Source organism: Pseudogymnoascus destructans (assembly GCF_001641265.1).
Source record: "Pseudogymnoascus destructans isolate 20631-21 unplaced genomic scaffold scaffold_20, whole genome shotgun sequence".
In the NCBI taxonomy this organism is placed as follows: Eukaryota; Fungi; Ascomycota; class Leotiomycetes; order Thelebolales; family Thelebolaceae; genus Pseudogymnoascus; species Pseudogymnoascus destructans.
The window spans coordinates 235,677-262,739 of NW_020167539.1; the positions used below are offsets into that span (position 1 = coordinate 235,677).

Consider the following 27,063-nt stretch of genomic DNA (forward strand, 5'->3'; position numbering starts at 1 on the left):
TGGGAGGTGGACGGCCACTGTGGGGTATGCAGTGGGTAGTGGGGGAGGACAAGTACTGTACTCGAGTAGTGGGGGAGGACAAGTAGTGGGGGAGGACAAGTAACCCGGCAGGGGACTACCTCAGACTATGTATGTATACCTCCTCGCCTAGTGCGCGCTACAGCGACTTATGTAGGCCTGGCTGCAGCACTTCGGACCTTTTCCACTGCACTGCACGTCAGATCGGCCGGTATCCAACCAGCCTCTCCCACGGCAAACAAACTTTAAAACGCTGTACTCTGTAAGCGAGAGAGAGAGAGAGAGGGACCAATAGCCTATGTGTACTGCTACTTCTCGCACAAGTCACTCGGACATCAGTATCCATCCACATACCTACCACTGCTGTTTTCCTCTCCTGCTCCTCCTCCTCTCCTCTGCTCCACCTCCTCTCCTCTGCTCCACCTCCTCTCCTCTCCTCCTCTCCTCTCCTCCTCTTCTCTTCTACTTCTTCTCTTCTCCTCCTCCTCTCTTCTACTTCTTCTCTTCTCCTCCTCCTCTCTCAGATAGTGCAGTCTACAGTAGAGAACAGCCAGAAATCCCCAGAAAAAAGTGCAATCTTCAACCTTCTCTTTATTTTCTAAAGATACAATTCTTTACTCCGTTCCTGCCCTCGTTATCGAACATATATACTGCATATGTACCTGTCTACTACAGACGTATAGAACGCTACGCTGTACAGTACGCACAGGTTAGTACACAGAACACACTTCAGTACGACCAATCAGCCTTCTTTCCCGCCTCAATTCACACCACAACACCACCACCTACCTACTCACCACTTCCTCCACCTCTCTTCCGCCTTCCCCGCTCCCACAACAACACCACCAACTACACCCTGCCTTCGTGCATATCCTTGACTAACACCGCTCTGCAAGGCGTGGCCAAAACCGAGGGAAATCTTTTAAATCCTCACTGCTCTCTTCTTTCAACTCTTTTAACCTCAAACCAACTTTACCAAAAAAAAAAAAAAAAAAAAAAGCCCACCTTCTGACGCCATTCCCACGGCCACAATCGTCGCACCCCCACCACAAACGAACATCAATTCAAACAATCCAAACGCAACCATAAACAACTACTGTGACACACCGACGGCCACGACAGGCCACGACATGGCCGTGTCGACGCCGGTGGCAGTGCCAGCACCCAGGCAGCGCGCCCCAGGGGAGAAGCAGATGCCGCTGCGGGAGGAGACGCTGCGCAAGATCACCGAGCCCACTTTCACCGCCGACCGCGAGGAGCGCACCTCCTTCGCCTCGGTCAAAGAGGACCGCTCCGCTGTCGCCCAGTCATTCCTCGACTCGCGCATCTCCTCCTACGCCGCCTTCCCCGACGACGCAATCGACGAGAGCGACTCCGACCACGCCACCTCCCCCATCTCGCCCACCGACGTCTCGCGCTCCTCCTCCCTCACCACCACCGATGACGACAACGAGAACGCCTCGACTGCGGTGGCACAGGTGATCATCTCGCCCGCCGCCCCGGCCGCTCACAACGTGCACGCGGACTCACAGGTTCCATCTCAATTAATGGCATCGGCGCTAGGCGCACCGCTAACGAACCCAGCGTCGACCCTGCACTCTTTCGTCTGCCCCTGCGATGGCTTCCGTGGCTGGAAGGAGATCCCCGTGAGGGGCAAGATGGCCAGCAGGAGCTTCAGCGACCTCCGACAATACTCCAACAAGGGCTTCACCTGGGAGCCCACCCCCTTCCTCGCCCCAATCCAGCCTCCCAAGCCCGTCAAGCCATCGACTTTCCCGGCAGGCGAAGCACCGCTCGAGAGGCTGCCAACTGAGTTACTGGGTGAGTTTTGTTGTGGCTATATTTTTACTAGACGATTCTGCTGACACTATACTAGGCGCTATTATTGACCAGATGGTCGCGGACATCCCTCCGAACGGCCTGCAGCCGCGAAACATCGACTTGATGGCCCTCCTCTTGACCTCGCGCGCGCTGCACTCTGCTACGCTCGCCACGCTCTACAAGCAGGTCACCATCCCGCACTCGACCGTTTTCCGCAAGCTCCTGCACCATATCAAGGAATACCCCGCCCTGGGCACGATTGTGCGCCGCCTCGACTTCTCGCACTTCAACCCCACCGGATCCGGCGTGACTGCGCGGCAGCGTGCCGAGACGCAGAACCTGACGCAGCAGACGATGCTCGAGTGCCTGGAGCTGCTGCCCAACCTGCGCGAGTTCCTGGCCCAAGAGCACATTGACGAGGAGCTCAGCGTGGATGTCCTACGCAAGCTCTTCAACAACCCGCAGCTGCGCGCACTCGACTTCTGCGCCGCCTCTTCCGCCATCTTCCGCACATCCATGATGACCTTTGTGCGCTCTCTGGACCTCCCCGAGCTGATGCCTATCACGCGTCTCTCCTTCCACGAATGCACCATTCTGCCATCTGTCGTGCTCGAGACGCTTCTCCCGCGCCTCCCTAACCTCACCCATCTCGACGTCGCGCGCACACGCATGTCCGACAAGGCGCTCGCTGCCATCCCCGAGACAGCGCGCCTGACGCACCTCAACCTGAGTAGATGCCAGTCCCTCTCCGGCGACGCCGTCGTCGAGTTCCTCACCACCCACCCCTCGGTCAAGGAGCTCCTCTACCTCAACCTGTACATGGACGCCAAGTCCGCCGAGCTCCTCGCCGAAACCCACGTCACCTCCCTCCTCTCCATCCTCCCTTCCACCCTCAAATCCCTAAACCTCAAGGGCAGCGCCATGAACGCCACGCACCTCTCCCTCCTTGAGCCCCTCACCAAGCACGTCGAAGAACTCGGCCTCGGCAGGAACTTAAACTACACCTCCCTCGTGCCCCTCCTGAAGCCGCCACCGGCTACCAAACCCGATGAGCTGGCCCGTTGGGTCCCGCATGCCCTGCGCTACATCGATATCTCCGACTTCGGGCCTGAGCGCATCGACTTCAGCGCTTTATTCGGAAAGGCCACCACCGCGCTCGATGAGCTCTCCATGCCACTCGAGGTCATCGAGGTGTGTCAGCGCGTGTACGACCGCTTCCTCGACCGCGAGCGCACCTTCAAGGCTGCGGGTTGGGTGGTCAAGGAGGCGGGTCGACGGGGGTGGCTCGTCCGCGATCTGAGTAAAGTTGATGGAGGGGATGATGGGGCGAGAGGGTGGAAGATGGGAGCGACGTACTGGGGGATGCGGAAGGTGCCGGTGGCGAGGGCGGAGGTGGGGGGGATGTATGGGCTTTATATGTTTAAGCGGTAGAGGAGGTACCTCTTTGTTTTGAGAACTGTTTTGTCTTTGGTTGGCGGGGAAAGACAAGGGGGAACGCATTAAAGCATAGCATAGCATGCATGGAGCTGGGGAGTTTTTTTTTTTTTGCGATTTGGGTTTCTGGCCTGCGTTTGCTTAGGGGGAGGCACTGCATCGCGAAAGGGTATATGCATTTGGTCAGCAGCATTTGTTATCCTTTTTACACTGGAAATACCCCTGTGAGGAATACCATGGGATTGGAGGGCAGCAGCTGGAGGGAAAACGGGGGGGTTGCACGCATCGAAAGCATGGCGAGCGTCGAGCCGTCTGTTTTTATTTTCGCCCTCTTAAATTGGGGGGAAAGAGAAATGAAACAAAAGAGAGAAGACTGATGAGAGAGATGAGGAAGGAGGAGAGTTTTCTGAGATGTCGTGTGTATTGTGTCGTGTTGTTGTGCAATGATCCCCGATTACCTTGCCCTCTTGCTACTGCCATTGTGCCTCCCTCCCCACCATCTCAAACGACGAACGCAGAGATGTAATGACCGCTTACTGATGCGTTTGGATCTGGCAATGGAATGGAATGGATGGCATGCAGTTGATGGCCTGGGAGGAGATGGGAGATTATGCGGCTGTGTGGTGCTGGATGGGAGCTGAGTTGAGCTGAGATGAGCTTTATGATCGATGCGAGGATATGATATGGGAGATGATTATCCGGAGATCTTATGACACCGGACACTGAGTGCTGGACATGGAGAGGGAGGAAAGACACTCACCCACGATCCGATCGAGCCAAACATGGAGAGAGTGGAAAAATTATCAAATCCCTCCTCGAAGTTAAGAAACGACCGACGAGGCGTGGCCGGAGAAGGATAACGAGGTTCCGAGAAGTTATTCCCTACCACGACCGCGTTTCACACTGTCAATATAACCTTATGGTTTTCGTTGAAGGGGTAGAGCTGGATGGATTGAGGGATGCTGCATCGCGAGGGTGGCAGCTTATCGTTGCCGGGGAAAAGGCTTACAATGACAGGCTGGGCGGAAGGACAGTTGGTTCACTGGAGATTGTTACATGCGGCTGGTATTGTCTTTTACGAACGCGCTGAGTTTCAGGGAGAGGGTATTTACTTTTAACGATGCTTTTTGACGGGTTTTACGTTTTGCGCTGGGTTTTTTTCACTGCTGTTGATTTGATGGGAGAAATGAGTGATGGTACAGGGTGATGGGCTCTCTTCTCGTTTTTGGAGTATGGATGAGAAAACAAAAGGGGAGGGATTAATAAGGGATAAATAAAAAATGGAAAAATTCTTATCTTGACTTTTAATTTAAAAAAAGAGCTTATATAACATACTACAAAATAGCGAAACCCTACTAATTAGATATAAAATGGCGAAATTCATGATTGGTTAATACGTATATAGACCTATGTAATGGTGGGTGCACCAGAGGTGAGAATCTAGCCACCCAAGGAAGGGATGATTTTACTAAGACAACACACTGTCTTAGGAAAAAGAGCCAAAGGGTCGTAGCTTAGACTATTCCATAACGCAGCAATCAGGTGTATGATGTAGTGGAGTGGTTTAGACAAGTTGTAACAAATGTTGAGTCTGAGAACTCGGGGATAAGTCAGAGGTTAGCACCTCACTTTTCAGAAACAAGGAGTAACAAGATCAATGCTTGGAAGCTTGGAAAAGACGTGGAAGTATGTGATAGTCGATTTACTGTATTGTCTGCTTGCCCTTTCTTAAGGAAAGGGCAATCCTATTTATGCTAAAGGAATGTAGTTCTCTCATTTTCCAAGACTTTCCATGACTTACCAGGCTTGGTAACTGTAGTCGACGTAAGAGAATCCCATAGAACCATCTCTTAGGTTCGTAGCCTATAGGAAGTAAAAGGAGGTCCAAGGTCAGAGTACCCCTATAGACAAATTATGTCATAGACAAATTATGTCACAGACAAATTATGTCATAACTTAACCAATCTTGTGGGTAACTAAAGAGCGATGACATGTAATGAATCATAGAGGTTCGTAGGAGCTTTTAGAGCTATTGTTCATGCTCCTAGGCCTCTAGTTGGTAGAGATATGTCATGTGGTAGTATGAGTGATGTCATGTAATGAATCATAGAGGGTTGTAGAGATATGCTATGTGGTAATATCGGCCCAGTAACTAAGGAGCGATGACGTGTAATAGATGGTTGTAGCAATCATTGATTAGTATTGCTCTTGTTGTTGGTGTGATAAGTGTCATACTGACATTCGTTGCACTCAGTTTGCTATCAAACTCAAGAGCAAACTTGGAAATCTCCTCCTCAAACCTACAAGTCACTATACAGTAAATCGACTATCACATACTTCCACGTCTTTTCCAAGCTTCCAAGCATTCATCTTGTTACTCCTTGTTTCTGAAAAGTCAGTGAGGTGTTAACCTCTGACTTACCCCTGAGTTCCCAGACTCAACATTTGTTGCAACTTGTCTGAACCACTTCACTACATCACACACCTGATTGCTGCGTTGTGGAATAGTCTAAGCTACGACCCTTGGGCTCTGTTTTCTAAGACAGTGTGTTGTCTTAGTAAATTCATCCCTTCCTTGGGTGGCTAGATTCTCACATCTGGTGCACCCACCATTACAATAAGCCAAAATATGTATAGTGACTTGTAGGTTTGAGGAGGAGATTTCTAAGTTTGCTCTTGAGTTTGATAGCAAACTGAATGCAACGAATGTCAGTATGACACTAAGGAGTGATGTCATGTAATGAATCATAGAGGGTTGTAGAGATATGCTATGTGGTCATATCGGCCTAGTAACTAAGGAGCAATGACGTGTAATGAATCATAGAGGGTTGTAGCAATCGTTGAGTAGTATTGCTCTTGTTGTTGGTGTGATAAGCCAAAATATGTATAGTGACTTGTAGGTTTGAGGAGGAGATTTCTAAGTTTGCTCTTGAGTTTGATAGCAAACTGAGTGCAATGAATGTGAGTATGACATAATCCCCTGCCTCCTCTGTCAAGTCAACCTTACGCAAGAAACCTCTGTGTCTTCTATCGTTTAGAAGTCAGCATTACAAAAATGTATTCTTAAGGTTTTTGGGATTCGAGATATGATTTTGAGTAAATCACCTTAGTTGTTTAGCATTCTAATAAACCAAATTGGAACTTTATCACTCCCATTGTTACGATTACAGCTCACAGCTTGTCACAGCTTGTTACGGTTGTTACAGTTGTTACGGTTATTACGGTTATTACAGTTGTTATGGGGATTACGGGTGTAGCCTTAGCCACCAAGGTTACAACCGCTAAGCAGACAACTGTATGTTATGAGGAATAGCCTCACCTTCCTTCCTTCTTCTTCTTCTTCTTCTCTCTTTAGATTCAATCTAGATTACTTTTCCTGGACTGGCATCATGACCTCTATGACCATCGTAACACCCATCTTCATTGTAGCAGAGGTTAGCTGTAATTCAAGTTTTGTCAACCTTTTTACTAAGCGATGAAGTTGATAATCGTAAGTTTAGTAATTTTTTCTAATAAAATCCAGTCTTATCTATGTTGTAAACATCACAAGGTAGGTATTTCGCTTTAACTGCTTAGATGTTGTCTATCTGCTATGTTACTTCTATTATGATTTCCATAGAGCTTGCCTCTCTAACTTTTCTTTAGCAGTGGAGATTATGTGTTTTCTAAAACCCTTTAAGCTATCCTTTGTTACGATATCAAGTGCGCCTTGCAGCGCCTTCAACCCCATGACCAGCATTGAAACTCTCACCGCAACTCCCATTTCAAAAGCCTCAGCAACACAGTGAGCCGGGCGAGCAGGCCTGGTCTCGCTCAAGAGAATTCACTCTACAACAACATAGCTGTATATAGATCAAGCCACTTCTCAAGTGCTCCTCTTCTCTTTCCTTTCTTCTCTAGATTGAGTTTAATTCATAATACCCAACTGGCGCCCTATGCCTTGGTGAACCGTGACATCCATCACTCCATGTAGGGCAATCTTGTCTGTAGTATTATAGTAGCCGTGTCTAGAATTCTACTAGAGCTTTTTCTAACACTTCCCATTTTGGTTTCCTTGTTTTCTTAGTATTATCGAATGCTTTTGTAGAAGTAGCAGTATTGAGAAAGGCGTATTTTAAGGATAGTATTTCACTTATAGTTGAAGAGCTCAAAGTATGTCCATGTTGATCATTCCACCAAGTTGAAGCATCTGCTAATGTCTTCTTTGTGCTCTAAGTTGTAGGATTATGGTACCAAGCTTGTAAAGCTTGCTTTTGTATATTTGTAATTGAGATTCGAGGCTTTTTAGGTGGTGGAGGTGCCATTTTCTATACCAGAAGTTGAGGGTCTTGGCCGGAATTCTGGTATAAGAACGTGCTACAGCCGAGTCCGCTATAGGCAGTGATTACTGTATGAGTATTGAGTACGAGGATTTACTGTACTAATGAGTATACTCGAGTTTCTAACCCTGATCTTCACACAATATCACAATAAACCATCATAAACATAAATCATAATACAAATGAATCTTCATAATCAAACACCCCACCCCATCTATAACCCTCATATATACATCATACACCCCCTCTACTGCTCCGAAACCCAAACGGCGGCCATTCCCATACCGGTTCCCACACACATACTCGTAACACCCACCTTACCACCCCCCCTCTTCAGTCCACCCAAAAGGGTGCCGACTTGCCTCGCTCCGGTACAGCCTAAGGGGTGACCAAACGCAATCGCGCCTCCCCCAGGGTTAATCTTCTTCTCATCCAACCCCAGCGCCTCAACACACCACACACACTGACTCGCAAACGCCTCATTGATCTCATACACATCCACCTCATCCTTGGTGATCCCCGCCTTCTCCAGCGCCAACGGGATAGCAGCCCAGGGGCCAACACCCATCAGCAGCGGCGCGACGCCGACGACGGAGGCGGTGACGTATTTTCCGAGGATGATCTGACCGAGCTTCTCGGCGGTGGAGCGCTTCATCAGGAGAACGGCTGCAGCGCCGTCGGAGATCTGCGAGGCGTTGCCGCCGTGGATGGAGCCGTCTTTGGCGAAGGCGGGCTTGATCTTGGCGAGGGACTCGGCGGTGACGCCGCGGCGGATGCCGTCGTCTTTGCTGACTGTGATTTCTTTCCACTCATCTGTCTTCAGGTCCTCGTATTTCACTTTTAGGGGCACGATCTCGGCGTCGAACCATCCGTTGTCTTGTGCGTGTGCGGCCTTGGCGTAGGAAGCAGCAGCAAAGGCATCTTGCTTGACTCTGGTGACGCCGCGGTCTTTGGCCATCGCCTCAGACAGGTTGCCCATCCCGACTTTGCAGTTCTTGGCTTCGGGGTGCGAGTCGAGCAGCTCGGAGAACTCGGTCACGGCGCCGGGGCCGTATTGGAGGGACATGCTCTCTACGCCGGCGCCGACGCCGATATCGATCATACCCGCTGAAATGGCGTTTGCGATGTCGACGCAAGCTTGGAGGCCGGAGGAGCACTGTCTGTTGAGCGACCTGACGGCCGTGGAATCGGGGAAACCCGCAGCGAGAGCAGCGGCGCGGAACTCGGTGGCGCCGCCGCCGGGGGGGAGGACGGAGCCAACAGCGATGTCTTGGACGAGTTTAGGGTCGATGCCGGAGCGGTCTACGACGGCCTTGAGGGCGCCGACGAGGAGGTCAGCGGCGGGGGTGTCTTTGAAGCCGCCTTTGCCGCCTTTGGTGAAGGGGGTGCGGAGGGCGGCGGTGATGACGATGTCGTCTGCGTTCTTGGAGAGGATGGCGGCACGGCCGGTAGGCTTGAGGTGGGAGGCTACTTGGCCGACGCGGGATTGTGCTGCTGATGATGTCAGTTTGGGGATCTTGCGGGGGGATGGGGGAGGGGGAAGGGAGGGATGGGACGAACCGGAAGACATGGTGATGGTTGATGTCTGGATTATGGGTATATGGGTGGATGGGAGAGATGTAGATGGGATGTAAAGATAAGACTTGGAGGAAGGGGAGATTTTTAATTTAAGGGCGCACGAAGGGTTTATAATGCGCCCGTTCGAACTTGTTCGGACCGTCATGAGCACAGAGTACGTATGTCGGGGAGTCCGCTCGGTTTTGGGCCGAGGTATGGGTGTGATTGGCTGGAGCGGCGATGGTGGTGGGGCGATGGTGGTGGGGCGATGTCGATGAACACGGTCTTCACATGTTAGATGGTTGGGGTTTTGTCACGTGTTTGAAGGGTTTGCGTGGTGTTTTGGGGTTGTGAGGTGTGGAGAATAACGTGTGGATTTGGGGAAGGGCTGAGAGTTGGAGAAGCTTTCGTGGTGAGATTGCTTGGAGGGCGGGTTTTTTTAAGAAGCTTGGAGGGCTTGGGGTTTCTTTTGAGATGGCTTGGACTTCTTGGACGGCTTTTGCTTGGATTCCTTGAATAGCTTGAATTTCTTGCGATTGCTTGTTCGGACTCTATTGACCCCTCATTCAAAGACATCGCATTATAGACAACATTTTAGCCAGGAAAGCAAAATCCTCCCATCCATTATTATGGCAAGTAGTGCACGCAAACGTCCTCCGTCTGTCTACCTAACGATCGATCGCCCCATCTATTATGCTGCCGGCCTGTGTGTATGCCGATGCAGATGCAATCGTCCTCCTATGAAGAAAAAAAGAAAGAGAAACAAACGGGTCCTCCGTCCTGTGATAAGCTTGAGCAAGTATAGATCTTATCCCTCCCTTCTGTCGCTGTACTCCCATTAACGCCGTGTATCGCTCGCTCGCCCGCTCTCTGGATCGCTGTCCATGTCGGTGCATCGCTGAGCCGCCATCAATAAATCATTGAATGCTTCGCATCGCTGTGGTCTTGAGACGCATTGCTGCCCTATAAACTAATCATCGAAGCCACGCTATCGGCTCTCTGCCCTCTCCCCGTCACATCTCCACACCCATCATCATCCTTCTCCACCAAGCTTTCCTCATCCGCATCCTCATCGTCCTCATCATCATCCACATCCCTCCTCAACCCCCCACGAGAGTGACCACTGAACCCATCCAGAAGGCTCTGGCTCGCCACATAGCTAAACCCGTTGAACACATTCGCTGGGTTTAGATCTTCTCTTGACCCCCAGTGCCCACGCTCCACTACCGGGCTAAGGGGAAGCGTCGTGAACTCGCTGGAGAAGTTCTCAGCCAGCTCGGGATCGTTGATGAACGGCACAATGGGAGGGCTGACCTCGCGGCGCCCTAGGGCCGCCCAGTCGATATTCTTGAAGAAGCGGTGGGACTTGATGGTCTGGATGTCACGCGGCCCGTAGCCAAGGCGCTTCTTGGGTTCCTTGCGTAGTAGGCGTGTAAGAAGATCCTTCGTCTCAGAGCTGAGGTGGTAGGGCAGCTTGAGCTTGCCGTGCACGATGTTCTGCATGATAATGTTCTTGTTGTTGCCGCGGAAGGGAGGGTTGCCGGTCATCAGGTCGAACCCCAGTGCGCCGAGCGACCACCAGTCGACGGCGAATCCATACCTCTTACCCTGCACGACCTCAGGGGCCATGTATTCGACAGTGCCAGCGACGGTTGCACAGCTCTCGCCATCGAGAGCGACTTTGGAAAGGCCGAAATCCGTGAGGAGGAGATGGCCCTCGGAATCCAGGAGACAGTTCTCGGGCTTGAGATCACGGTAAACGACACCGAGGTTCTTGTGGAGATGCTCCAGTGCAAGGACTAACTCCGCCATGTAGAAAGCGGCACGCTCTTGGACAAAGAAGCATTCGAGCTGCATGTGTGTGAACAGCTCGCCCCCTTGCGCATACTCCAGGATGAGATACAGCTTCGCCTGGTCCTGGAAGGCGTAGTAGAGCTTCACAATGAATGGGTGTCTGTTGATGTTCTCCAGGATCGTGCGCTCTGTCTTCGTTTGTTCAATCTGTGACGTATGCACAATGAGCGTCGCCTTCTTGAACTGCTTCTGCGCAAACAAACGCCCAGTTGAAATCTGCCTGACCAAATGCACCGTCCCGAATGTGCCCTTGCCTAGACAACGAAGCGGCTCAAAGTCGGCAGCCGACATTTTGCGGTCCGTCCTCAAGACTTCAGGATCATACTCATCCGGCTCAAGTGGCACGCCGAAATCCGCACCGTAGTTATCTCTCTCGTCCCAGGTCGGGAACTTGCCGTGGGCAATGTAATCATAACCCCCCGTCGCGCCAATCCTAACCTCGTACGTGCGCTCACCCGAATCACTATCACTCTTATCCGGTGTAGTATAACCCGTGCTGCTCCCCGGCGACCCCTTCTTGAAGCGGTCCTTGACGCCATTCACAAACGACTGGCTGCGTGACTTTGCGTCGTCGAGATTGAGGTTCTGAAGCTCTTGTCGCAGCAGGTGCCCGATGCCGCTCATCTTGGTTGGCGACGCTGAGGCGGTGGATTGGTTGGATCCTTGGCGGACCATGGCGCAGCTGTTGTTGCAAACCATGTCCTTGAGGCCCGATCCGGTGGGCGCGGGCTTGGGGGTCTGCGTGTGTGGGCGGGGGGTATTGAAGCCGGAGTAATCAGAGTCTTCGTCGCCAGAGGCAGCGGGGGTATGGAAGCCGCGGACGGTTCTGGTGGCTGTCATAGCCTTGGTCTTGGTCGACCGCACGGTTGTATCGGGTTGTAGGTTCTGTCTCTCGACTTGCTTGTAGTGTCGCTGTGTGTTTGGGGTGATTCAGTTGTGTTCTCGGATGGACGTGAATTATTCAAGGTGCGCCACGTCTGCGCTCGGCATCTACTCTAAGGTGCGATCGATCAGTGCGTGGAAGTTGCTCGTGGCCGGTTGGAGATTGCATCTGGCAGTGATAATGCAAGAGGTTGTGCGAACGTTGGGTGGGCGAGTGTTTGAATTGCATTTGCTGTTGGGTTTCGTTATGGTCGAAGTCACGTTAAAGTGAGGTCGAAGTGAAGTCGAGATAGGTTCGACACGTATTATTCACACCAAGTAGTATTGGGGTGGTGAGGTGAGGCGTGAGGCTGGGGGAGATGGGGGAAGCAAGGAAAATAAAGCGCGGGGGAAGAATTATTTCTACTTTTTTTGAATTTCCATCTTCTACCGCAAGGTACTTACTATTTACCACCTAATCAGCTCTACTCGTACTGTAATTGGGAGTAAATGGGAAGGAGTGGAGGTACCCCACTTGTACCCCACTTCCAAGCCGGCGCGTCATTACTATAGTGTAGTAAAAACTACTTCAACCAGGGCGGATGAGCAGAGCCATTGAGCCTAACACATGCCACCCAAGGCCACTCAAGGGCCCCCTCCATCAGCCAACATCCACCAACAAAAGTCCAACATTACACCAAACTACGACGTGAATAAGAACACATATGAGACCTCAGCCCCTGACCCCTTGGCTTCTAATCACAATCCTAAGTATGTATCACACAATTGTCTCCCTAAGCTGAGTCGAGCCATCTTATCCATCCGGTGCCAATATCTTTCCCATTTTCATAGAATCTCCAGCCCCGACCATCCCCCGTCATCCTGATGCACCCCCATATCCAGTAAACCTAACGTACTTCCCCCAGACGTCAAACTTCTCCAAGCTCCCCCCAAGCTCCCCAAGGAAGTTGAGCAAAAGTTAAGCCATTCAAACAGGATATAAAAGCGATCCGTCCCGAACTCAACCCAGCCCACTCTACCATATACCCTTCCGCCCCTATACATTCCTCAATTCCCCTCCCCTCCCCTCACCTCATCGTCCTTGTCCTTAACCTTCTTCTGCATCTTGTTCCCCTTCACCGAATACACAGAGGCCCCAAGGTACGCCAGCAACGCGACGCCAGCGACAACCCCCCACGCGATCTCGCCGCCCCTCGAGTTCCTGGCCATCTGCAGCCCCAAGCCCCCATTGACGGCAGCCAGGATGATGATGGCGCGGCCATACCAACAGTGCAGCAGGCCAAAGAGCGTGCCCTTGCCTTCACGCCTATAAAGCAAGTGGTGTGCAATCCCGAGGAAGGGCTGCACGAGGATGAGGCCGAAGATCGAGGCGCCAAACAAGGTGTGTGTGTTATTGAAGCGCTGCGAGGCTAGTTAGTATGGGCTTCTTCAAACCACCAAGATCCAACAGTGGCATGGGAAAATAAACTCACTATCCCATACATCCCTGAGAACGTATACCCAATCGCAAACGCCGCGATCACCATCGACGTCCCCACCAGCTGTATGAAAACATGCGCCCACACTCCCCCCCACCGCAACCGCATCAGGATCGCACCAGCTGGATACACAATCAACCACGCCACACCCATCAGCGTCCCATGCGCCTTCAAGAGCCTCTTTCCCAGAGCTATGTCAAGCTCAGCACCACCCTGCGGCTGCCCGACCAGCTGCGCCGCGCTCGCGCCTAAAAAGGGGTTCTGCGACACCCCCACGTTCGCGCTCACCAGGTCTAGCGTGTAGATACTGTGATCATCGTGGTGATCGAGCGTCTGCGCGAGGTCCGTTGTGTTGAATGCCGGGCCCTCCTTCCAGGACCCGATGAATGGCGACGAGTGGCTTTGAACCTGCAGCAGCGGCTCGTCGGCGCGGTATTTGAAGTTCGCGACGACGCTGGTGGCGTCTGCTTTTGAGCCGGCGAGGAGAGTGACGGTCTTGCTGGAGCTGTGGAGGGGTTCGAAGTGTCCGGTTCCGTCGCGGGGGGAGACGGTCACGTTGCCCTTGCCGTCGGTGTAGACGGCGAAGATGGTGGCGCCGGCCATGTGCGTGCTGATGCCGAAGCCGACATATTGGTATTTGGCGGGGAAGGAGACGGAGATGAAGATGTCGCCGCGGTGGGTGCTGGAGTGATGGGGGATGCCGACGGCGTGTTCTTGGGGAGAAGGTGGCTAGTTCTGCGAGGGCGGGGGATGCTGGTGGGTATTAGCTTTGGGTGATTCCATTGACGACTATGCTTGATAGTAAACTATGAGATGTGAGGTAATTGAGAAAAGGCACCTACCCAATGCCGCAGCAGCGACAAAAAGGTTTTGGATCTTCATCTTCGACGACTCCCACAGTCAATCTCTCAAGGGATTTCTGCGGATCCCGTAAACCTCGATGGGATGATGAAGCTATATACTAATCAAAATCCGACAGTATCACATAAACCGGGTGACTCTCCACACCGCCGATGTCACAACCCGTCAAGATTTTCTCACGGCAGGTATTGAAGAAATGACCAGTTGTTATTTTCCGTATGCAGCAGACCGAGCCAAGGTAGCACAAAGCAATTATATTCTGTCTGAATTGGTGTCTCTGCGTTGTCCCAAGTCAAGCACAACCAATACACGGTCTCCTCTTAAAGCGCGTATTCCAGTACCCTCGATGCAAAATCGAAGCTTCGCTCGGAATTCGTAAAAATCGTCTTGGTGACCGTCAATAAGTATAATAGAACCGAAACGAAACTTTTAAAAATGCGCAGAGAAGAGGCCAGATATAAATCTCACAACAGCTCCCGCCATCCCCGAGACACCCAAGCCCTTGCGTGATAAACATCGCATGCATGCATCCCCATCCCCAACCCAACCTCTCTCTCCCTGCCTCCACACCCCTGGACCCCCTCAAAGAACCCCCATTACAAACGCCCCAACCCAGCTCTCCCGAGCTTGGGAGCTTGGGGACGGTCGGTAGTTGAGGTGCTCCTCGAATGGGAAGGGGGTTACGGGAGGCTGGTAGGACGATCACGAAGTGATGTGTGGCGATCAGATTGGAGATTGGGAAGATCGTATTGTAGACATGAAACGGGCTGTCACACAAATTACGCGTTTAGGTGGTTTAGAAACGGTTTTTATTTCAGTCGTTGAACAGCTGGAAACGGGAAAACAAGACAAAAGCGGACTCCTCCTCGCCTTCCTTTATATACGAATCAAAGAACACCATCCCCAAATCGCCTCCCCCCATGTCCACTCCCAAAGTGTCGCCATTTCTCCTTGTTGAGACTCTAAAGTGAGAGAATCGTCATAAAAACATCAGATCTCTCAAAAAAACATGGAGTTTTTCCACGTAATTTGCGTACTAATGGACACAAAGAATAAAAAAAAACACCGCAGATCTAGTCGTTTTGAGTTCGTCAAAAAACAAACATTTTATCCCCTCTCCGATCCAACTCAAAAAGGCGCTGGAACGTAACAGGAGATGAGAAGAAAATTCGTCAAGTAGATCCGATGGACGGCAAAGCAAACAAGCTGGAAGGCTCAGATCCGCTGCGTTGGTAGTGCAAAGAACGAAAGGCAAAAAAGAAACAAGATATCGGGTAAGATACAGTTGCATGCTTGATCTGGTGAATTGTCGCTTTTAGATGCGCGCCCGCGGAGGCAAAAGGCGATGTCTATTTTGAGAAACGTTGCTTTTGTCTGCGCTATGTCGGTCGAAGTGCGCTCGGTGCGTGTCGGTCATGTATGCGAAGTGAAGGAGGCACAACATATGAGATAAATGCAAAACAGTTGCTGAGGCCAGGGGCAGCCCTCGAGAGAGCCACGCCGTCCGTCAGGCGTATTATAGGACTGAAGGGCGCACGCAGATAATCTGTGACAGATAATCCGTCGTGCTCGTCGAACAAGTAGTTTGGTCGATTGATGCGAGCGATTATACACAACAGTCTTCGCGTGACATGCATACAAACTTCGAGAACTCGGGTCAAATTCGACAGTGGATGGTAGGATTAGAACAAGCTACGAACGCGTTTGTGTCCGTGAGACTCGCCAGAAAACTTCCGCTTCTTGTCTGCACCCTCAGCAGGTGACGGGCTAACAATCAGCTCCGCCTTGCTGATCTTTGACTTGCGCAACGGGGTGATCGGTGTGTTCGCCGCCGCGAGCCTGCCACCTTTGATTCCGCGGATAGCGCCCTGGCCATAGCGGCCCGAGAAGGCCAGACTCTCGCGGGACGCGGAGTTGCGGCTCAACAGCGAGTGCCGGTTCTGGTTTGATCGGAAGGCTCCAACGCGGCCTGTGAGATGGGTGATCAGGGGATGGGCTTGGTCCTCGCTGTTGGCTGTGCTTGGGCGCACGGGGGTAGAGGAAGGCATGCCAACTGTGTTTGAATCGCAGCTGTCATCCTCATCGTCATCCTCGTTGGCGTCATCGTCGGAGCTGGAGTCGCCAAAGTCGATCAGGTCGCCGATATTCCATATATCCTCGTCATCCACGTCGTCCTCATCGAATGACGATGACGGGCAGTCTTGGGTCATGTTTCCATTGGCGGAAATACTGACAAATGGGTAGAAAGCTTCTGGGGGTCCAAGTGCTTGGCCACCCAGGTTGTCCACAGGAGTGTACAGAGCACTCATCATCAGGTTGGCTGAGTTGCTGATCATGGGTGACATCTGCTCCATGCAAGAGGCGTCACGGTCATCCTCATCTATGGTCATCATACGGCCAGGACCAGTGACAGAATCGGTGCTGTGCCTGCGGTTGATCCGTGCTCTGAACATCATCAACCTCTTGCCGCGGCTGTCCAGGACAGCAAAAGGCTTGTTAGCATCAGTGATCCATGATCCAAGCTTTGGGCCAGTCCGCTGAGGGCGATATTGCTTGCGTTGAATGACTTGGATGTCATCATCTGAATCATCTGAATCTGATGCATCGGAGGACAAACCCCTCAGGACAGTGCGAGCAGGTAAGAATTGGGCCTGTGGCGGCAAATCCTCTTCAGTAGTTTCACCTTCATCGGCTACAGGAGTCGTGTTAGCATCATCTCATGAATTGTGTTTCGACAGCACTACATACTTTCATATCCACTGGAGCCACTAGAGCTCTCGCTCTTATTATCTCCGTCGTCATCAACTTCCTCTTCACCCATCTCGTCGTCCTCACCTCTGAAGTCCCAATAGGACCCATCATCACTTCCCGAGTCATCATTGTCCTTGTTCTTGTCATTCTCGATGGTGCGGCGGAAACCTGGGTCAAGACTACCCTGATCCAGGAAGATGTCAGGGAAGATATTGTCATCAATGTCGGACTCCACGGTTTCACTATCCGACAGATCGAAACGGACACGACGGGTAACCTCGGGCTCACTCTCATCACCTGACCCCATCCACTCCGCCGCTCCACTCAAGATATCTGCAGGAGAAGCTTGGTCCGTTTGCTCCTCTGGAAAGAGATCTGGGCCACCCTTGAAGGAATCATATGGGCCCCAGAACTCGTCCTCGTCATCGGCTGGCTGAGGGTTAACAATATCATCCTCCTCTTCGGATTCGATGATCGCTTGTTCCTCAGCCACCTCCACATCTGGCTCATCTTCTTCGGAGTCGCTGATGAGATCGACGCCAGAGTAATCGTCGTCTTCGTCCGATGTGAGGGTATTCCGGGAACGCTTGGGCGTCTTCTGGCCCGTGTGGGAAGTGTTTGGCCTTTGGCGAACGTTTCGAGACATTATGTCTAATTTTGTGTGAATATATAGGATTTGATTAGGGTTTGCTGTATGCAATATGCAGGTTGCAAAAGTAGCGGTGAATCTGTTTGGACAGTTGTATGCTCTAATATTGTAGCAAGAAAAGGCAAGAAATCTTGCAGTAGGTGATTGCAAAATCCGGATATGAGGTGTATGGCGGTATTAGGGATTGAGAAGAGACTCGACTGTAGGCGTGGTTGAGGAGTCGAGGTGGCGCGGGGGTGTGAGAGTCGAAGTTGAGGCGGGGGAAACGGTGAACTATGTGGACTCGGGGCGAGCAGGGCTCGAGTTTGGTAATTGTAGTAGAATAGACTCTTGTTCAGACGTAAGCCGCTCTGGGGCTTGTAGACAGGTAAAAGTCTGTTATCTTCGTCAAATATGGAATAGTGATTGGATGTCTCGGTGGCTGAAGGACTGCGGGACACGCTCCGATCGAGCATGCCCGCAGTGGGCGTTCACAGCTCAGCGATGGCCTGTGGCATGATTCCTGACGAAGAGTATAGTTTTGGGGGTGTAATCTTTTGGATTATATAGTTCGACTTCGTTGTCTTGTTTGGGGAATGGGAATTGGTGGTTATGGAAGAAGGAGGGGAAGGGAAGGGAGAGAAGGGAAGAAGTTCGTCAGGGTGGAGCTGGGCGAGTATGAATAATTCTTCGGTTATGGGGTGGTACTTTGGTACATGATGGTATATTTTGGCTGAGTTGGGGGGGCGGCAGAGGTTAATTGGGTACATTTGGTACATTTGGTACATTTGTCGTTGACTTTTCGTTTTCACCCCCGCCTGGAGCCGCCTGATTGGGTCTTATCCTCTTCACCGCCAAAACTCTAACTTGTCTTGTTCGTGTTACTCATCTGTACTGTACGGAACAGTTTTACGGCTTCAACTATAGCCATGTCATAGCTATAGTAAACATAGTTGAACTCCCTTGAAACACACTCGGACGCCTACACTGCATCCTGCACAGTAGTAATATTCAATGTTTGTGCACACGACAAGCCAGACAGGGCTATCATGCCACCACTCCTTACGCTACGATGCCCTAGAGAAGTAATACTCGAGTACGTGGGTCTATCATGAATTTCGATTTTTTGTAGCCAATCAATCCTGCAGGGGGTCGCCATAATGTATTCTATCCCCAATTGTGTGTTTTGCTAGGTAACTTACAGCCCATTATTCATATTAAAATGCTTTGCTATATTTATATTCGTCCATGGAAATAGACCATTGCTCACGTTGTACCCAGGTTTTATTACATGTCACGATTTATTACCGGTCATCTCAAATATAAATTTAGCGATTGGATATACCATCCCTAAAACCTCACCAGAGGATAGATACATGGTAAAAAATATCAAAATCGGCATAGAAAAGCCATAGTAGAGAGTGACGACGGCTTAGACAGCCCGTTAAAACACCGGACCCAAGCCCCCGACCCCCTATTCGCCCATCAAACAAAGGAAAAAAGTAAGCCCAATAGTATAACACATCACATCCTCCTGGCACCATCGCAAGTCTCAATGAACCGATAGATGCCCTCCACATAACCCGCATCCTGATCATGCCGACTAAGACTCCGACTACCCCCCTGTCCAAAATATATACTCTCCGTCTCGCTCAGCTCCTCCATGGTCTCATATCCATCCGGCGACGAGAGCCACGGATTATCGCCAAACTCGTCAAATTCCTTATACTCGCTGAGCTGGTCATACTCTAACTCATGGCCCGTCTGCGACCTCAAAGACCCTCCAGGACTGGACAGTGCCTTATCAGTGGTACTCGCGAACGGAAAGAGCAGCGCCACCTGACCCCCATAACTGGCATCGAAATCGGGATCCTGCTGAATGATCCCGCGACGCACGCCTATCTCGTCGCAGAGGCGCTCGACGGTGTCGGCATCGCAGCCGGGGAAGCGGACGCGCAGGATCGAGCCGGGCTCGAGAGTCACGCTGAGGTCGCCGAGCGCGGATAGCCGCTTCAGGTCATTCATGATAGCTGCGAAGTCCTTGAGGGCACGTGCGAAGTCGACGGAGAGAACGTCGAGGAAGCCGTCGGTGTTTAGTGTTGGTGCTTCGGTGAAGTGTGTGGTGGGCAGGGCGGCGGCGAGGGGGCTGAGTGCCGTGACGGTGGGGTTGAAGTGGAAGTCAACGAAGGCGCCGGGGAGGGCCTTGGTGACAGATGACATCTTGCGGCTCGTCTCGTCCTGTAGCGCGCTGATAGTGCGGTAGCGCTTGTCACCACGTTCGGTGAGTCCGTCGAACTGGGCCTTGTGGCCGGAGAGCCAGAAGGCGCGGACGGCGGCGGAGACATTGTTCACGACCTGCGCTGGTGCGGCGGGGGTGTGAGAGAAGTATCTTGCTCCGCCTGTTCGTCCGCCTCCGAGGCTGTATCCGCCTGCAGTTCTGGGGAGAGCGCCACCCGTAAGGTTTGGGCGCAGTGTCGAGCGGAACGGAGCGCGGGTGGTGGAGCGCAGAATGGTCGTGCCGATGGCAGACTTGGGGAACGAAGACCGATCGAATTTGACGCCATTCGCAGAGCCGGTACTCATAAAGCGCCGGACGGTGGCGTTGATCGTGCTGTGCGTTGTGTACCATCTTCCCTTGCTCTGGCGCAGCCAGGCTGCCTTGCTGATGGGGTGTCTTGGGGTGTTTCGAACAAGAATTGGGAGTGGCTCCGACGAAGCAGTCGCAGTGCGCTGGGCTGCCTCTGCGAGGCGCTTCCTGATAAGATGTGATGCCCGTATGGCATTCCTGGCTTGCGTGTTAGCGGGGGGACTCAAATGAGGAAGCCAGTGCAAGCGGCAATGATAGGGACTTTCGATTTGCTTACTTCATAACATTCAAGGCTATAGGAGCCCATATTCCACCGGATGGAGCCATGATTGATACACCTTATGTTCACCAAGGTAAACGTAAGGTTGTTTGAACAAGAAACGATTCGGGGAGTGCGAGTCAACATTCCGCCACCTTCCGATACATCACATGACGTGGCCCTTAGCGTGCCGACTAAGGGACTTGCGCTAACCGACGGCGCTAGCAGACTTCATAAACTTTTCCGAGCTTTCAATTCTCCTTCGCTTTTGTTGTCAACGCAATATTGGATGATATTCATCATGGTGGCAGCTGCTCAATGGTAAGATTATCCCATACTTCTATGCGATCAGTTCTTCTGTGATGAGAACCTATCAACTGAACAATCCAACTCTTACACAATAATGGGGATTAACCACTTTACGGAGAACTCTGAGCTTTCAACTTAGACCCATTGATAATTACCATATTCTGTCCTGTACAGCTGGCTAACTTTCAATTTACAGACGCTTAACAGCTCAATTGTGCACTGCCACCACCCCCACAAAAAAATTCAAAAGGTTCGTCCAGAGAGATTTTGTTTTTACAATCAAAGCGCACATCCGGTGTGATGAACAAGTGACAACTATAGGAATTCCTCATTCCGAATATATCATGTAGATTCTGTCTTCAGTTTCAGCCTTGTCTGACCTCTCTTCAACCTATTGGATTTATTATTACATATATCTCAGGACTTCTTGCTGACAGTCCTCCCTCAGGTACATTACAACTACTCCTCGCTCTTTGCCCTGCGTTTTCCATGACGAACTTTGAACGAACGGGCGGACAGACTGTGTCCACATTGCGAACTCACGAAACACAAAGAGCGTACAAACTCTTTGGAGCTAGCAGTGATGGATTGCATGTTGAGAACTCGTCAGCTGATACAAAACCATTCATACGAATTGGCTTCACAAACGAAACTTGGACTCTCGCTGACTCGTCCAAGGTACATCTACACAGATCTCTTCACTTTTTACATGGCGAGCACTTGCATCATATGATGATACTTATTCACACTGTTTGAGGCGGACTTAGGTCCGTCACTGAACGCATCAACACAAAATCTGATTTAATGAGGTATGTTATGCAACCTTTCCTGAGTTTACGAAACAATGCTAACGTAAATTCGCAGCCTGAAAGATTCTTTTGCTGTCATTCTTTTCAAGAATATATATTTTGCATTCAATGTGCACAAATAGCTAACACGGACGTGTTGCAGGTATTTCACAACAATAAATTTTCTCGTCACAACCACATGGTAAGCTCGCATTTCCCCCAACTATGTTAGGGCTTCCACTAACAATTTCAAAGATTCAAATATTATCGACAAAATGTCAGATAGAATCAATAAAAATATTTCACCAAACTTCGCTCATTTAGATGACTTGCCTGCATATTGTGACCACAATGTTTGTAGCCCATGGGAACAGATTATCTTGGGACAGATCGGCCAAGTCTTAGCCAATACTACTGGGCATCGCGATTCAGCCTTACGAATGGCTTAGCTTACATCTGAGATCTGTACTTGATCTCATTTGCTCTCTTTTTCGTGGTATCGAAAAGACCGGACGAGGGGGTCGATCATGTTCCTTGCCGGGTTGTGTTGTGTCAAAGCTACTGGCATACAATGTATGAGACAGTGGCAGTAGTACAAGTCTTAATCCTGCGAATAACGATGTCTCTGATGCCACCGTCGCATCTAATTTCTCTCAGAAACTCGAGTCTCGACAGTCAATATGTAAGATCTCACATCGCGCTCCAGCGCGAACTTGAAGCAGCTAAGTGTTGACTCGCATTGCGCATTGACCAACAAAGTGGAGCTATGCAGGTCCGAGCTTTTGGAGGGTAGAGCACTAGTTGCAAGCACAAGGACTCCGTACCACTTGCGGGCCGTCGGTGGTCAGCTCCAGCACAGACGAGGGAATAAAACCCCCCCATATTCCAACATCCTTCACGCATCTGTCACATTCTCCCATCAACACCAACACCATCACCGAAATCACCTCTCCGGAAGCACCCGGCCATCTCGTGTCATTTTTTTGTATTTCCGGATAGATTTTTGAAGCAATTGGAGAGAGAATGTCTACTCGTAAGAGAAAGGCTGAAGACGAGGAGCTCGTTGCGCTTCCTTCGGATGAAAGCGAGGATGAAGAGGAGTGAGTCAATTTCATCCTTCATCTGTTTCTAGAACTCTCCCTATCTCATACCGACTTAATTGGGTGCCGGGAACTCATGAATCGGCTCAATTTTATCATACAAGCCGTTTTAGACAGCTATCCAGTCCCTTTGCGCCCTGAAATGCGCCGAGGCTCTGTGACATCATCAGTATCTTCCAAGAACATTGGCTAACAAACCACTCATTACAGATACGAAGATTCAGAAGATGAGGCTCCAGGAGGGAATTCCGAAGAATCCGAGGAAGATGAGGATGCCAGCGGCTCCGAAGTGGAGGAGGAGATCGAAGGTAAGAAAGACCATAAGCATCGCCAAGCACACTTCCAAGGCTGTCAATATCGATGGCTGCCCGCCCCAGCAGCTTTCCATCATACAATACCATCCAAACATTCCAACTCATACCTTTGTCGTCTTCTAACTGTTTATTAGAAGTTGCCCCTCCAGTGAAGAAGCGCAAGGTCGGCACCGCAACCTTGACTGAGGAGAACGGCGATGAGGAGGAGGAGGAGGCCGAGGAGGCTACCGAGGGCGAAGAAGAGGAGGAGGAGGCTGCAGATGAGGAGCCTGCCGACGCCGCCGTTTCCGCCAAGAAGACGAACGGCGCTGCGGCTCCCAAGAAAGCTGAAGTCGAAACGATTGACCTTGACGACGAGGATGAGTAAATGAAATGACTGTTGTTGATGATGGCGAGAGGTTGGCGTTGTTACTGATTGGAACTGGGAGGATATGGGACATCTCGGGTGGATCCGCGTTGTTAAAAGGAAGGAATGGGGTGGGATCTGATTCAACATTCCGCTATCATAGAGCCAAAGAAAGTGGAGGAATCAAAAGCCTGCTGTCTTTACCGTCCTGTGTGGCCTGGTTGCTATTGGTGAAAGTATGCTTACGCCGCGTCTAATGCTGGTATCCTTTTCTTGCTTATATAAACAAACCAGTGAGTTCTTTGGGGTGCATACATCTATCTATATTTACATGGTCTACCTTCCGAGTAGTCAAAAGACAGTCACATGGCTCTCCCCCCTCTGTACAGCGTTTGCATTATGAAAGAGTTTGTCACTACAGTTCCCTTTCACCCCAGCCTCGCTAGTACTATCAAGCAACCTCTTCGTTTGCCTCACCCTTCTCTTTTATTCTCATTCCTTTCCTATCATCATGATTAACATCACAACAATCCATCACCAATCATGACGAACGCATCGCCTGAAAGCAATATCACGGTCATAGACTCAGAGGAGAGTCTTCTACCTCTACTTGACAGCATTGCCAGTTTTGCAGTTGAGCCTCCCTCGCTATACATCCTTCTAGAGGGAAATGCACTTGGTCGTCACGGCACTATATCAATTCTCTCGCTTCACATCGCTCCCACTAAGGAAACCTACCTCGTCGACATCCACAGCCTCAAGGGGACAGCCTTCTCAACCACCACTACTAGCGGAACCTCGCTCAAAGCCATCCTCGAATCTCTCTCCAACCATCCCTAAAGTCGTATTTGATATCCGCAACGACTCAGAGGCCCTGTTCAGCCCTTTTCAGATCTCTGTTAATGGGATCAAGGATCTCCAGCTTATGGAGCTCGCAACCCGGAAGGGATCTCAGACATTCGTCTCTAGCCTAGCAAAGTGCATTGAGAAGGCTAGCCCCATGTCTATAGTAGCGGAGGCTGAATGGCGCCTTGCCAAAGAGCGCAGTCTTCGATTGTTCGATCCTAAGAAGCGGGGTCGATATGAAGTTTTCGATAAGCGGCCCCTCGAAATCGTCCAGTACTGTCAGCAAGACGTTGCGGTGTTGCCAGCTTTGTATGGAGTTTACAACACCACGCTACGCCAAACGGGCCAGGCACTTTGGCGGGTTCGCATCCGCGGAGAAACAGAGAATCGGATTAAGCTGTCACAGAGTCCTCGATATAATGGGAATTTAGAGAGCGCGGCGGCCCAAGGGTGGGATGATCAGCAAGTTGAGAGATGGATAGATTCGTGGAACGACGACATCCTCATGGAACATATGTTAGGTACATCTGTGCTCAACGAAAATGATGAGTGGGTTGATGCGCCGAGGAGTGGTATTGATGACTATTTGGATTATTTGGAAAATCTAGATGAAGATGGAGGCGAAGAGCAAGATGGTGACTGGCACCACGACGATATCACAGCTCGGGACTGTATTGGTTGGGCCGGAACAAAATATAACATTAACCTTGTCCTATTGGTCGATAAGTCAACGAGGGGGAAGTGTTTGACTCTTATTGAGATGTTTTGCACATTGCCTATAACTGATATGTACATAAATATTTCTCTATCAAAGGTTATATGGGGTATGTGATACAATCGTTGTTGTGGTGAAGATGCTGAACTGAGAATCGCTATTGCGATAACCATTTCATGACTATTTAGGCTTAGCTCCAAGAACATACAAGGCCCCAACCCCTGCAACGTGGGCAGCTCGAAGCAATCTGTGAAGAAGCTGGCCCAGCATCAATTGGCCAGTCACAACGGCCTCGATTAATATCTATTTGGCACTGTGCAGTTATACGGAAATGCTCTTCGACCCTTGAACGCCCTGTGAAAAAACACCCTCGAACGCGATGAAGTGCTCGCCTTTCCTGCTCAAAGGCTATGTCTATCACAGCGTTGAACGACGGGTTACCAGCAGCTTGCGCGCGACGTCAGAGCCTAAACCGCCGCTAGCTATTCGCAGAGTAGGTGCGCAGAGATGGAAGCCGAGGGAGGATAAATACAAGGCGCAAGAGAAGGAGCTCAACGGGAAGGGCATGGAGCTTCAGGAAGAGGAGAGATCACCAAGTGATGATGCGGAGGGAGGGGAAAAGGAGAATAAGTCGTCAAGTAATGGTTATCTAGATGATGAAATAGGAAGCGCAAGAGAGAGGCAGGCAAGAACACCGTGGCAGAGGGAAGGACCGGAGAGCCCTCCAGTGAGAAAGTTGCGCAGCGCTGGTGCCATGACCAAAGGTATATCCTCTTTCTCGCCTGCCCGAGGAAGGCCCGAACTAATATGCAACCCAGGAAAACTTCTGACAACCCCATCCCGACTCCTCAAGCTTATACTTCCTCTCACTACGCTCGACAAAAACTCTGACAGGAAAGACATCGAGCCGCTCGCCCTCCTCGTCCACCCCCAGCAACCACTCTCCTACCTCGGGCGCCTCATCCAATCCGAGCTCCCAATGTTAAAAAACAAGGACGGCCAAGACAAAATCCCCAAAGTCTGGTTCCGCGCCGAAGACTCCGCCCAAGAGGAAGAGAGCGAAGACGGGAAGCACGACAGCCACAAAGTCGACGACATACAAGCCGGAGTGGAAGAAGGCATCGACGAGCACATGGTAGACGGCAAGCTCGTCAAGACCGGCAAGATCAGCAAAGACGACCTCGAAGACTCCTTCCATGGCGAGAACATCGCCAAGTCACTCCGCGGCGGCCCTGGCGAGGGCGGCATCGAGACGTACTCGGGCCTCGGCCACGACCAGCCCAGTGCCGCTGAGAAGAAGCGCAAGTTCGTGCGCTGGTCGACTAGCACTGAGATTGGGGATTTCATCCGCGACGCGGCGCGCGGGAAGGAGTTCGCGATTGAGATTGAGGGGAGTCGTGAGGGGGATATTTGTGTGGGCGTGCCCAGTTTCGCGGACCGGACGCATTACTTGCGTGTAAGGCTTCGGAAACTGGCGAGGAGGCTGGATGGAATGGCGAAGATCAAGAAGGAGTGCGATGACCTGGCACATCGCAGCGCGCAACGGTTGGCGATGGGGGGGTTCGGCATCCTTGTCGCGTGGTGGGCGTCGATTTACCATTTTACGTTTCAGACAGACTATGGGTGGGATACGATGGAGCCGATTACCGTAAGTCCATTTACATTGGTGTGACCGGATAGGATGAATGCTGACAGTATACAGTACCTAGCTGGGCTCTCGACGATCATGATCGGTTACCTCTACTTCCTCTGGCATAACCGCGAGGTGTCGTACCGCTCGGCGCTGCATGCCACGGTCTCGCACCAGCAGAACCGACTGTATACCGTACGCGGCCTCGATATCGGTACGTGGGAGTCGCTAGTGGAGGAGGCGAACTCGCTGCGGAAGGAGGTCAAGAAGGTGGCTGAAGAGTATGATGTGGAATGGAACGAGATGCAGGACGAGGCGAGCGAGATCGTGCATGAGGCGTTGAGGAAGGAGAGGAGGAAGAAAGAGAGGGCGAGGGACGATGATGAGGATAAGGAAGATGATGACTCGGAGGGGAAGGGGAGTACAAAGGATTGATGGACAGGCGGGTATAGTACCATTTGACACCGTTTTAGCGAGCATAAAGAATACAATTGGATATACTTTTAACACGAGTAAACCAATACTTCCACGATGGACTTTGCACTGACCCATTCCCAAGTGCTCAT

General features: G+C 51.1%; 9 protein-coding genes across 9 annotated transcripts; 4 read left to right on the forward strand and 5 right to left on the reverse strand.

Annotated features, from left to right (window-relative positions):
- The first annotated feature begins 456 nt into the window (after positions 1 to 456).
- On the forward strand, positions 457 to 4,649 carry VC83_07396 (uncharacterized protein). Its single transcript, XM_024470969.1, has 3 exons — positions 457 to 727; positions 915 to 1,839; positions 1,895 to 4,649. The coding sequence occupies exons 2-3, from the start codon at positions 1,149 to 1,151 to the stop codon at positions 3,268 to 3,270; spliced, it is 2,067 nt and encodes a 688-aa protein (XP_024321449.1). The 5' UTR covers positions 457 to 727; positions 915 to 1,148; the 3' UTR covers positions 3,271 to 4,649.
- A 3,022-nt stretch (positions 4,650 to 7,671) lies between these two features.
- Positions 7,672 to 9,283, reverse strand: POT1 (3-ketoacyl-CoA thiolase with broad chain length specificity). Its single transcript, XM_024470970.1, has 2 exons — positions 9,153 to 9,283; positions 7,672 to 9,083 (listed from the first exon to the last, which is right to left on the reverse strand). The coding sequence occupies exons 1-2, from the start codon at positions 9,160 to 9,162 to the stop codon at positions 7,840 to 7,842; spliced, it is 1,254 nt and encodes a 417-aa protein (XP_024321454.1). The 5' UTR covers positions 9,163 to 9,283; the 3' UTR covers positions 7,672 to 7,839.
- An 829-nt stretch (positions 9,284 to 10,112) lies between these two features.
- Positions 10,113 to 11,843, reverse strand: PSK1 (serine/threonine protein kinase psk1; the record flags this gene model as incomplete). The annotated part of the gene is made up of 1 exon (XM_024470971.1): positions 10,113 to 11,843. One exon carries the CDS (start codon positions 11,841 to 11,843, stop codon positions 10,113 to 10,115), a length of 1,731 nt encoding a protein of 576 aa, XP_024321455.1.
- A 1,069-nt stretch (positions 11,844 to 12,912) lies between these two features.
- Positions 12,913 to 14,459, reverse strand: VC83_07400 (uncharacterized protein). Its single transcript, XM_024470972.1, has 3 exons — positions 14,206 to 14,459; positions 13,358 to 14,116; positions 12,913 to 13,286 (listed from the first exon to the last, which is right to left on the reverse strand). Exons 2-3 carry the CDS (start codon positions 13,964 to 13,966, stop codon positions 12,933 to 12,935), a joined length of 963 nt encoding a protein of 320 aa, XP_024321442.1. The 5' UTR covers positions 13,967 to 14,116; positions 14,206 to 14,459; the 3' UTR covers positions 12,913 to 12,932.
- A 385-nt stretch (positions 14,460 to 14,844) lies between these two features.
- Positions 14,845 to 18,212, reverse strand: VC83_07401 (uncharacterized protein). The gene is made up of 2 exons (XM_024470973.1): positions 16,973 to 18,212; positions 14,845 to 16,916 (listed from the first exon to the last, which is right to left on the reverse strand). The coding sequence occupies exons 1-2, from the start codon at positions 17,619 to 17,621 to the stop codon at positions 15,907 to 15,909; spliced, it is 1,659 nt and encodes a 552-aa protein (XP_024321339.1). The 5' UTR covers positions 17,622 to 18,212; the 3' UTR covers positions 14,845 to 15,906.
- A 697-nt stretch (positions 18,213 to 18,909) lies between these two features.
- On the reverse strand, positions 18,910 to 21,203 carry VC83_07402 (uncharacterized protein). The gene is made up of 2 exons (XM_024470974.1): positions 20,468 to 21,203; positions 18,910 to 20,388 (listed from the first exon to the last, which is right to left on the reverse strand). Exons 1-2 carry the CDS (start codon positions 20,515 to 20,517, stop codon positions 19,128 to 19,130), a joined length of 1,311 nt encoding a protein of 436 aa, XP_024321443.1. The 5' UTR covers positions 20,518 to 21,203; the 3' UTR covers positions 18,910 to 19,127.
- Positions 21,204 to 22,569: 1,366 nt separating this feature from the next.
- Positions 22,570 to 23,327, forward strand: VC83_07403 (uncharacterized protein; the record flags this gene model as incomplete). Its single annotated transcript, XM_024470975.1, has 3 exons — positions 22,570 to 22,646; positions 22,857 to 22,954; positions 23,095 to 23,327. 3 exons carry the CDS (start codon positions 22,570 to 22,572, stop codon positions 23,325 to 23,327), a joined length of 408 nt encoding a protein of 135 aa, XP_024321444.1.
- Positions 23,328 to 23,786: 459 nt separating this feature from the next.
- VC83_07404 (uncharacterized protein) lies at positions 23,787 to 25,167 on the forward strand (the record flags this gene model as incomplete). The annotated part of the gene is made up of 2 exons (XM_024470976.1): positions 23,787 to 24,941; positions 25,056 to 25,167. The coding sequence occupies exons 1-2, from the start codon at positions 23,977 to 23,979 to the stop codon at positions 25,165 to 25,167; spliced, it is 1,077 nt and encodes a 358-aa protein (XP_024321337.1). The 5' UTR covers positions 23,787 to 23,976.
- Positions 25,148 to 27,000, forward strand: VC83_07405 (uncharacterized protein). Its single transcript, XM_024470977.1, has 3 exons — positions 25,148 to 25,631; positions 25,686 to 26,515; positions 26,570 to 27,000. The coding sequence occupies exons 1-3, from the start codon at positions 25,247 to 25,249 to the stop codon at positions 26,930 to 26,932; spliced, it is 1,578 nt and encodes a 525-aa protein (XP_024321338.1). The 5' UTR covers positions 25,148 to 25,246; the 3' UTR covers positions 26,933 to 27,000.
- Positions 27,001 to 27,063: the final 63 nt, after the last annotated feature.